Source organism: Lytechinus pictus, chromosome 15 (assembly GCF_037042905.1).
Source record: "Lytechinus pictus isolate F3 Inbred chromosome 15, Lp3.0, whole genome shotgun sequence".
Lineage (NCBI taxonomy): Eukaryota > Metazoa > Echinodermata > Echinoidea > Temnopleuroida > Toxopneustidae > Lytechinus > Lytechinus pictus.
In genome coordinates, this window is record NC_087259.1 from 22,045,559 (window position 1) to 22,058,040 (window position 12,482).

General features: G+C 33.7%; 1 protein-coding gene across 1 annotated transcript; it reads left to right on the forward strand.

Moving 5' to 3' along the window:
• Window positions 1–2,109: 2,109 nt before the first annotated feature.
• LOC129277170 (uncharacterized) lies at window positions 2,110–5,773 on the forward strand. The gene is made up of 3 exons (XM_054913384.2): window positions 2,110–2,642; window positions 3,227–3,498; window positions 5,073–5,773. Exons 1-3 carry the CDS (start codon window positions 2,586–2,588, stop codon window positions 5,179–5,181), a joined length of 438 nt encoding a protein of 145 aa, XP_054769359.2. The 5' UTR covers window positions 2,110–2,585; the 3' UTR covers window positions 5,182–5,773.
• Window positions 5,774–12,482: the final 6,709 nt, after the last annotated feature.

The window sequence follows — 12,482 nt, forward strand, 5'->3', positions numbered from 1 at the left end:
AGGGTCAAGTCCATCCAAATATGTTGATAAGAATAAGTAGAGGAAATCAAACATAGCATATGCAATATGATGTAAATTTTGTGCCATAGATTAATGATTGACAGCTTACTGTAATATAAAATACTAAATTGATTAAGAACCAATACATAACTTGGAATCATATTTACAGTATTTTAAATTTAATCCTTCATTTGTTTGGGCTATTTGCATTGTTCTTGATGGTAGCCTTGTGTTGTCATTCGATATATAAAACAGACCATAATCGTTTAGCAAACCCGAATTTGACCTTCATTTAGTGGTGTTCCAATTACAGTTTCAGTCATTTACCCCTAGCATTTTGCACAAAATCGGTACATTCTAGCTTCTAAAAAGACCAATTTTGTTACAGTACAATTTTTCTCAACCATCCATATTTTCGTAATCTCAAGTACTTTTTTAAGCAAAAAAAAATAGACAATTGCAGTATATAGGAACCTAGAAAAGAAACGCCTATCTTTTATGTATTTTCAAGCTCAAAAAACATTTTTGTTTATGTCAAGTGCAAGCTCATGAAAATAAATTTTTTTTTTCCGAAATCGTGTATATTTGATACAAATTTTGACATGAAATTTCAATCGATTATGGTCATATTTGATAGCCTGACAAAACAGGGAATTCATGCATTTCCCCATAATTGTTTGTCAAACTTTGGGAATTAAATATATGGATAAATTCACGACAGTTAATCTTGAATAAATCAAATCAAGAAGATCATAATGATTTTTATGTATGCCCGTCTGTCAAATTCTGTCAAATTTTCATTCATTTTGGGGAATTTTTGATGAAATTCCGGTATATAAATTAAACGCAATATGGGACCATGATTGTATAAGCAACAATCTCCCGTGCTAAACCCAATTTGGTCGAGAGATGGACTTAGGTTATTCTTATATTCCTATACTTAATTACAATTTTGACATCCATCTCCACATTGGTGGTGGGGGTGGCAGCCCCCCCCCCCTTGACCAAAGCACTCGAATCATTCGATGTCTTAATAAGGTCAACTTTGTTGATACCGTCCTTGTCTCACATCTGTTCTTCATTCGATGCCATTTAATGTAAATTTTTGGGACTTGTTCTTGAGCCTTGACCACCAATAGTGCTTGAAATGGGTCTACCGGTTTATGTTTTGGCTGGATTTCAAATTATATAGACTTTTAATTATAAAACAATGATCAGCTTTATCAGATCACATGCATGCTTTGGGATAAGGCCAAGGCAAATATTATCTCCGGTTCAAACGCTCCATGGTCCAAACTTGATTTAACAATCAGTAGAACAATTAATATTTATTCCCGCACACATCGTTCCTTCGAAAGAAATACTTTAAAAAGTAACACTCAAAACGTAAACAACATAATTTTATCGCCTTCAACTTTAAAAGTTTAACGTCGACGGTCACTGACTTAATTATTCACGGAATACCAATTAATCAATTTAGGTATATAAAACGGTAATCAATATATACTTCAATAAAAAATAGCAAACCTACTATACCTTTGACTTTGTCATGCTCTTCGCCTACAGGTTTCGAATATTTGTTTTTCTGAGCAAACAAGATCAGAAAATAAGACAAGCATAATACAAAAAATTAAGAATTAATATTCAAACATTTGTCTTACTGGAAAAGTGTATTGGAGTAACTTCTCAAGCGGGGGGGGGGGGGTAACTTTGTAATTATCTACAAATTCATAACAGCCTCTGTTTCATATTTGTTAATTGTTATATATTTCATCCACACTTTGGGAATCAAATGAGATAAAACATCATGGCAAAACGGGGCAGCGGCAGTTCATGAATTCCGAGGGGCGGGGGCTCAATAAAAGCATCACTGGGAAAAGATTATTTTATTGCCTACAAAATATTTGATGATCTTGAAATCGGTGGCAATGAAAACATTTGTACGACTGTGTTGAAATATATACCAATGAGAGTATTATGTTCATATCAGATGACGAATAGTAGAGAAGGTGACTTTGTGAGGGCTGAAGATATAATTCGAGGATTGCACAACATCGTAAAAACGTACTATGCCTACCAGATACTACAAAGATTTGCATACAATGCTCTGTCATTTAGCATAGAATGGCCTCAAGTGTAAACACAAGTTCGGTTTTTTCACTGTTTCTGAACTCACGATGGTTCTTTGAATGCATATGTAGCCTTTTGTAACCCCCCTTCTGTGTTTCATTCTACTCTCGGTTTGCAAGAACTTACTTATCCATTGGAGCAAAGAAATTAGATGGATTTTAAGAGAAGACAATTTACTGTCAAAGTCAAAACGTTTTGTTAAAACATGCCCTCAACACTCCCAGCTGATCTTACGCTCGAGTGCAAACCACAAGAAAACAAAGAATATTAGTGCGTTGACCGTATATACAGGGCCATCCAATCGGAAGCGCGTTTCGCCTTGATAGCGACACATTCGACCAATCAGAAGGTACGATACGTAATCGCCTTTGCTATCGATAAAAGTCCTCAGCAGACGACAGAGTGAAGTCAATCCATTTTCTCGCAAATAATCAGTTAGACTCCATCCTGCCATCATGAAGGTTTCTATGATCATCGCTTGCTTGGCCATTGTGCCTTTCATCGTAGCCCAGGTAATTATAATCTCTTTCACCCTTCTATTTCCTTTCTCGTATTAATGAAATTAATTCAGGTTTAAATACACATTCAGAACGATTTATTATATCAATTTTACCACGACAAATTATTAAAAAATTAAGTAATATTGGAATTGCGGCATTGTCTTCAACTGTAGTTTTTGTTTGTCAATATCGGACCACGTGAACAAATATCTCACGTAACCATACAAAAATGACTCCATTGTGTTCCTTATACAATGTTCTATGTATTTTGTTTCGTTTTGCTTGTAAACATTGTAATAAGATTTTTATCATTATCCATTGCATTTTTTACATTGTATTTGTATGAATATTATCAGATTATTTTCCATATTTTATCATATCAATTTATGAATTCATCTATGGGAATCCTTCACACTGTTTATCATTAAGAATCATTTTATTTCAGCGAATGTTCTGCATTATGATTAATAAATGCACCTACCTGCATGTGAAGGGACTCTCTTTAAATGCAGACCGGGTTGGCTTGGATGGGGCGGTCTTAACTTTAGAAACAAAACAACAACAACAACATCTCTAATTTCACTTTCTTGATTAAGGCTGCTCCTGTAGTCGAGGAGGAGGAGGCATACGATCCCTTTGCATATATCGCCAACTTATTCAAGGAAAAGACCCAGCAGGCCTTGGACTTAGTGCAGGAGGGCCATGCTAAAGTGAACGAATTGTTTACCAGCTTAGAGATACCAGCCATCCCGGGCGAGGACCAGTACCCATCTGCTGAACAACTCAATGCAGAGTTGGTTGCCCTAACTGAGAATATTGATGCCCTGTCTGAGCAAATCAAAGAACGCATTCAGACTGCCATTGATGGGTATGTTTTACAGCGTAAAAACGTTGTTTAAGATTTTAAGAACGTTGTTTAAACCAGTCACTGCAACAACTATTGTGTAAAGCTTTAAACAAGTTGTTTAAAGTTTGTTTAAACAATTTGTTAAGCTTTAAAAAAGTTGTTTAAAAGGTTTAAACAATTAAACAAAAGTTTAAACAATTGTTCAACAGTTTTAATTACTTTTTGTTAGAGTGACTGGTTTAAACAACGTGCTATTTCTTTTACCGTTTACAATGTATACATGTTTCAATCCGGAAAAAAAAGTTAGGCGAGCCAATGAGGGCGTGTCCCAAGTAAATGATGATTTCTTGACTATTCGAAGAAAATGAAGTGATATATTTCATAGAATGTGTTTGGATTTACAAAATAAATCCTAATAATTGATTGTTCTTGAAATTTTTTTTTCTCTCTCTCTCGCTACGATCACGCATGAATTATAAATTTGAGGAGGTTTCAGATCACAGTCACCCTTATTCTAGCAGCTAGATGTCGTTGATATTTTTGGGTATCGATATGTCCGTTTTTGCATGAGAGTTTATATTATAATTTATTTATTTTTGTTTTAGAGACAATTATATTCCGAGGAAAATAATCACTTTGTCGCTCGTTAATAGAGTTTTAAACGGTGATGTGACAAAGTGCTACCATGCAAAGAGTATAACATTCGGAAGATAATGAGCGAAAATGTATCGCTTATTAGATATCTTTGGCTTATTATATATTTTTTTTACGTATGTTTATTCCACAAAGTTCCATATTTTTATCGGTAAGATGTTTTGGGAAGCATATGAGAGGGGCAAACATGCACTAGTAGGGCATATATAACAGTGAACAAAATGTTTGATTAGACAACGGTTTGGCTCTCGTCTGTTTTGGTGACAAATTCTCACTTCCTGTACAACTCTATATCGAACAGATATATCATGATAAATCTACAATATTATCTACTTATACATTTTAAATGATATATATTTCATCACATCAGTTCATTAATCCCATTACATTTAAATTAACTTACATCATAATATACGAGCCAGCACAGCGAGTGAGAAAAATAAGCATTTCTTAATTATGGAATGGATTTTTAAATCTATTATCGAGATTAAGTTTACACTACGATAAGCATTTGTCATCAAATTAATAAAAAAGAAAAAGCTTCGTGGTCCATAGTTGAATCTTAAAGACCCAATAGAGAAATGAGACCATGACATTGGGTTACAGCGTACACTCGTTAGGTCTCTAGGGGAGAATGGGGTAGAATCAAGGTCATAAAACACACATGAAATGACAGAATGGGTTTTATTTGTCAAATTCGTTCTGCGTCTGTTTAGATTTTCTGTTAATCAATGTTGAACATTCGTTCTTAAATTTTTTTTGCTGATTCTGAATTTTTAAGATTATATATATGAGATAAGAAAGAATGAAAGAAAGAAACATTTTGAAGAAAAAACTGTAGATCTAACGTATAATCGCGACAGAAGATAATATTTGCAACAAATCCCGTAAATATAATCAATGATATTTGTTAATCTTAATTTCTTTTTCATTTTATTTAGACTCAACTTTGACCAATTTGACTTAGACGGTGAACCCGAACCCGATAGTGAGCCAGAACCAGACAGCGAGCCAGAACCAGAACAACCTAGATGGTCTTGGCCTTGGTGATTCCATCTTTAGGGATTAGGTCCTTAGATGCCACCTCTAATAATTTAATTGAATAGCATGCGCCTCATTGACAGTTTGGTCCAGATTCTCGCGGAGATAACTACAACAAACATGTTCATCGCGATCGACCCTCATGAATCACATTTTGTTGTCTGCTTGTTACAAAGAGGGAATTATACAATCACCATGCCTTATTTTGACATATTTCACAGTAAAAACGCTGTTTAAGATTTTATACAACGCTGTTTACTATATGAACCTTACAGTATTTGTTTAACCGTTTAAACAATTATGTTTAATTTATTGAAGATTAGATACTGAAAATTAAACTTTCTTGCTTAAGATTTAAACACTTGTTTAAACTGTTTAAACAATTACTGTAAGGTTCATATAGTAAACAGCGTTGTATAATTTTTTTTTACTGTGTACGTATAAAACATAAATTTGTGACGCCACAGGGTAAATGTCTTTTAATGATGATAAAAGTTTGATCGCCATGTTAGCTATTTTGGAAGAAGATTATTTATTACGGATAGTGAAATTTGATAAAATATGATAATGTATTTGGTAATAAATTTTGTTTAAATTTCCACACCCCTGTCTGAATTTGTCTGAAACTTTTAAGAGTCGGCAGTCAAACATTAAGATTCGACTTGATTCTGAGAATGAGTATAATGCTGATACAGATTTGCCGGTGGATTTGTCTTTGATTGAAATGTGGATTTCGGGTTCTTTTGCTGATACCAATACGAGAGAGCTTTAGCACCGCGACGCACAGCGCTTTCAAGAACATAGAAAATGTATTCAATGCCCTTCATTTCAAATGGCAACAAAGAAGTCTTTGTCGATAATTGGTGAATCAAATCAGCAGTTTCGTCCTGGACCCTTGACAAACGATGCAATTATTTGTCAGCTCCGAAACTCAGGATGAAACTGCTGTTCCGGTTCACCATTTTTTGACAAAGACCTACCAGCTGTCCATTGTAATTTGACAGGCATTTTCATTACATTTACTTTGTTCTTGAATGTGTCGTGTGTCGTGGAAGCAAAACCTCCCTATTCATTTGTATTAATCATCCAGGGCCCTGTCTTACAAAGAGTTACGATTGATCCGATCAATCGTGACTCCGCTATGGAAATCCATCAATGTCATAATTTTTTCTGTAGGAAATATGCACAATGTCCTTTGTAAACAAAAAGAAGCACATGTGAATTTTCAAGAAAACAATGAATGCATGAATATACATCATACTTAGGAAATATTATGAACAAACATGAATAATACATGTTGACGTTGCTGGCCGTCCATAGTTGCGATTGATCGGATCAATCGTAACTCTTTGCAAGATGAGGCCCTGATTGACTATTATGATCATGAGTGAATGTGTGGATGCATGGTGAGTGGTTATGTTGGTGGATGGAAAGTGGTGGGTGATTGGGTGTTGATAGGTGCCGGATGGTTTGGCCGAGTTGATGTTGGGTGAGGTTGGGTGGGGTCATGGGCGGAAATCCCAGGGGACAGGGGGGACGCGTCCCCCTACCATTTTGGAAAGGGGGGGGGGGACATAATATCAAATATCCCCCTACTATTTGTGGTCTTTTATTATGGAAAAAATACATAACTCAAAATCGAAATTATACACATGTATTCTAAAATTTCGAAATATATTTAAACAGATAGTTTTTGTTAAGAACTTGGATAGGAAAAGAAAAGGCATACCGGCCCGACTATTCTCGAACTCGCATCTAGCCCTATATGCCAGCCAAAGACTGATGGCATTGATGACATCGATGGCCATTGTCAATGTCATAACTAATAAAAATGAAAAAAAGAAAATCACCTCTGGATACTTATAAGTAAATTTAGTGCATAGATGGTAGACGAGAATGTTCCATACCAGTAAAAAAATACCTTTCTTTGTTAAACCAATTCATTTTCCCTTTATTCCAAATTTATTTAGAATATATCTTCATTGTTCGCATACTCAGTAAAAAGAATAGCTTTCATGAGTTATGGTTAATCCTTCACAGTGAATTTTAACTATGTTTAATCCCCCAAAATTTGTTTTTAAATACTCTATTATTGAGACTTTTATATTCCATTTTTACACAAAATTCCTACCGTGGGAGGGGTCATCATAGTTAGATCAAGGGGGCGAAGCGGCGGCCCGCCCCCTATTGGCGGCGCAAAATTAGAAGGTGAGGAGAAAAATAAAAAGAAAGATAGGACGAGGAAGAAAATTAAATGATGGAAAGGAGGGGAATAATTGGAAAAAAGAAAACTTTCAGGTCATAGTACAAAAATAAAAAAAATTCGCTCGCGCTTTGCATTAATACGCAGCCATATCTTTATTTCAAAACGTGCTTAGAAATTTTTTCACTTTTTAGATCGAAATATATAAAATCAAATAATTTATTTAGGAAGATATCCATCTTTTTCATAAGTTGTAGGTTTAAATCTTTAAAAAAATTTGCTTGCGCTTTACGCTCACATTGCTTATTGAGATAAACTGCTTTTTCTTTATTTCAAAAGTGCTTAAAAGATCCAGTTTTCAGATCTGAATATAAAAAAATAATTTCGCGCTCGCATCAGTAATATCGTTGAGTCAGATACTACCCTGTTTATTGCTATAAGGTAAAAAGAAAATGACTTTTTTGGTCGGAAAAAAAAAAAATCAGGATATATTATACGCTTCGCGCTCACATTAATTAAAATTTAGTTAAATAGCTAACCTGTCCTTCATTTTAAAATATACTAATAACACCAATCATTTAGGCCGGAAATGACATATCTTCAGCACACACTTAGCGCTTGAATCTAATATTGTTTAGTAAAATTCCTATCCTGTTCATGATTTGAAAAAGTGTTCAGATTTTCCACAGCAGTTTTAGGTTGGAAAATACAAACTTTCATATATATATATATATGTTTGAGTTATTAATTCTGTAGAACATAAACACGGAAAACTCAATTGTGTCCCCCTACCTTCAAGGAGAGATTTCCGCCCATTGGGGGTGGGGGTTGGGTATGTGAGTTGTTGATCAGTGTGTGAATGAAAGTTGAGTGGGTGGGTTAGTGTGAGTCTTGATATGATAATGGACACAGCCAATGATCTTACTCTTGCAGTCTCGCAAAATGTTTTCAAAATGCATCCCCATAATAAAAACACATAAATACCTGTCCTAAATAAAAGTTTAACTTTTATTAGAATGTATACAATGTTATAATGTAAGCAATATACACATATGTAAATGTACATAAAGTATCAATAAATTCCCCATCAACAGTACAACATAGCATTACACCAATCACCATACACATCCAAAACCACTGATAATGTTTCAGGCAGTCAAGTGTCAAATTTTCACCGAAAAATTGGACACATAAAATTTTGCTATTTCATATCCTAACTTAATTTAGGAAAAAAATCATCCAATATCAAATTGAACAATAACTAATGATCAGAAGTCTATGGCATAAAAAAAATACTTTCTGTATCTGATTAATATTTGTGTATTGAGAGGTTCAGTATTGTGTCTGTTTGGTATGAATTTAATTTACGATTTGTAAAACCGGCTTTGATTTTGAGTACTAAAATAATTTTTATACATCATTCAATATTCCATTCCAGAGTCTTGTTTTGAAACCTCAAACTGAACACAACACAATATTCAGTGACAGAATATAAACTTTGCAATAGCTTTTACAGTGTTAAAACTAATAAGATAATCCATTAATTTTGGTTAAAAAGTGATCTTTAGCACATAGGAATTCCATGTTAAATACTTTACACATATTTTAGAACCCAAAAAATGAAATAAAAAGGTGATGTTAACAAAAATGGGATAAAAAAATCTTAAGTAGATGCCTGAAGATGGTAATTACCATCAAACATCCTTCAAATGTTTTGGGTTGTTTTTTACCCCATAACATTAAGATAGCCTCTGGAATATCCAAACACACTGTTGCTAGCAAAATATGGTGTTCCAGTTGGCTTTCCATAAATCCATATTCTTTGTATAGTCATTTGTAACATATGGAAAGCTGTATACAAATAATGCATGCAGCCGAGTGCGTAAGTGGAAATGCAGAGCACGCGAGGTTTCTTTGGATAGGTGCCGCACCGTGCACGAGCCGCTGGCGGCGAGTGCCCAGTGTGCACCATCTGAAGAAACCGAGCTTTCTCTGCATTTACTTTTACGCACGACAGAGCAAGTGCATTATTTGTTTTATAAAATAGCAACACAGAAACAAATTCTTAAAAAGTTACAGTACAGTTTTGTTGGACTAATTCTCCCAGGACTTCTACCGCACTGGTTTGCTTGAGCGTGCAATGTCAATTTTCGTTGCGCACCTTTTGCACTGCCGTGCAGTGCACCAAAAAAGTTGGATGTCATTTGATGTGTATTGGCCAATCGCGATGCTTGACATAATACACCTATTTTATAATATTGAATAACTGCCATGCTTGCTATTGTGTTTGAGTCTCTTCTCAGTCATTATGTAGGTTTATTTTGATAATATATGCATTAAAGAAATACTATCATCATAATCCACAATCAGGGTAATGTAACAAAAGACCAAGTATATGGATAAGATATATGACATATCATAGTCCATGAAGTTACTTGACACACAACAAAACATCATTTTGCTGTTGGTGCTGATTATATCTATACTAGCTCAAAACTTAATCACAAAACCATTTAAAAAAAAACTTAATATTATCCAGAATCCCATCTTAACAGATAAATACAGTCAAAAGACAAAATGATGAAATTTTGGGTATGAAAAAATATAAGAAATAATTTTCATTAAAAAATCTTGCAATGTAAACCCCCAAACGTACCGATAAACTAAGTCCACATGCTATAAAAAATAACCAATTACAATTCTCAAAGAAATGATTTCCTGCTCACCCTTTTCTTCAACATGTATAGCACCTACAACTCCTGTATAATCAAGGCACATCAAAGTAAAATGGTTTCTGCTCACACAAACACTTATTTGGCAAGGATAGCTTTGAAGATCAGAGATTATCAAGTAATTGAAACTTATTCAACAATGACTAAAATCTCCTTCAGTTCATATCCAACTATGGAAATATACAGTGCGTCCCACAAAAAATGAAACCGAGAATTATCGACAATTTGTCATAACTTAATCGCAATTACAATAGACAAATGACCTACCATTTTAAAGCTTAGAATCTCCTCTTTCATCTGAAATTACTTAAATTATTTCTCATTCACGCATGAGTGGGCAAAAACAATTTGAAAAGGGGATACCAAAAAGCCACTTGGCGGGCCGTATCTGGGTTTCAAAAAGAAAACCACATTTTTAAAAAGTTCAATATCTGCTCTTTAATTTGATACCTAAATTACAGAAAATGGTCAAGAAATAACAAAGTTCTGGTTATTTGAAATAAGGCTTGAATTTCAATAATTTCATAAAATGAAGAGGTTTTACAGGCTAGCGTTCAAACTCACTCGACACTCCGTTTTATTGACGATCAGCCATGCATTAAGTCTTTTGTTACCGTGCGATAAGCTTCAGTGGGAAACCGGTGAAAACATGTTTATTTAATAAAATTATGGAAATACAAGCATTGTTTCAAGGGATCGTAACTTTTTTACTACTTGACCATTTTCTATGATTTAGGTATCAAAGAAAAGAGAAGATATTGAACTTTTTAGTCATGTGATTTTCTTTTTGAAATTCAGATACCCCCCGCCAAATGAGTATTTGGCATCCTTTCTTCGAATTGTCTTTGCTCAATCATGCGTGAATGAGGAATAATCTAAGTAATACCAGATGAAAGAGGAGATTCTAAGCTTTACATTGGTAGGTCATTTGTCTATTTTATTTATGATTAAGTTATGATAAATCATCGCTAAATCTCGGTTTTGTTTTTTCTGGGACGCACTGTATATATATTTAAAACAGTGAACAAAATAGCCAGGGAAACTTGCGTAAGTTGACTTCCTGTAAGTCCAAATTTTGCCCATGTCAAAGCAATGTTTTAGACCCAAGGCCCATTTCATAAATCTTGTAATGATAACAAATTCACAATAACAGTTTTAAGCTACTGAAATCATTCGATTTGATTGGCTGATAGTAAAATTGTTATAGAAATTGTGCATTTGTTATTATAAAAAATCTTTATGAAATGGGACCCAAATTAGAAAAAAAAGGTGATATATACCTCGTTTAAGTTGAATTTCTCCTATTCAACTAAAGCAAAGTTACCTGTTTTAAATACATACATCCAAACTAGGGTGTAGAGGGGGTCTGAATGAATATACTCCTTTAAAGATGTTCCGCTAAATCTAAAATCTAAATAAAAATGCAAATATACATATTTCAGTAATGAAAATGAACAAATATATGTGTTTTGATACCCTCAATAATGACTACCGGTACTATAACTAATTTTGTGCTACAGTTGGAGTTTAAAAGAGTAAATATCTTGCAACTAGCAGAAAGACCTGAAATTTGAAGGAAAAACAAAAGGTTTTCTTCAATAAACAAAATACATGAACTATTACTTGATGATGATGAGAGTGAGCAATATTGATATGAAATTAAATACTGAATATTAACCTAGTACAGAGCATATGTAGACATCTACCAACTCAAGTTACTTAACCACAACATAAATAGCAACAATAACTTGTTCTTTTTGAAAAATAAATTTGTTGATTATACATTATATGTAGCACAATCAATGATTATTTTCGTAAAATAAGAATCTGAAATCGTCCATTCTTTTTAAAAACAGAACAAGAAAATTTAAATCAGATGCAAGGTTATTACACAGGTGAATTAATGTCAACATCACTATTCTTGATACAACAACCCAGGAATACATAAAATGACTTACTTCAGACAGGTGTCATTGAATAATGCCTATCATTAATGGATGCTTTGTAAATCCTTAAGATGAACATATACAATGTATGTATGTTACCATAGTTTCCATCGATAACAAAGTTGAAATAAATATGATATGTATCTTCTGTGCAAAGGGGATGTTTAAAGTTATTGAATAGGGTCAGTTAACAATTATGTCAGTGAATGAAGAGCTTGGATAAAAATAATTCCATAATCATCAGTTACAAATAAATGTATGAATACAGAAAATATCAAAATGTTGGACAAATCATGCAACGAAGGGCCCAACAACATGTGATATTCATACCTTGCAACAACAACAAAAAACGTAGTCCAAATTACATGTATAGTTATGGATGATTGTTTCTATGAAGTATATAAAATATGACATAATAATGGTGGGTCA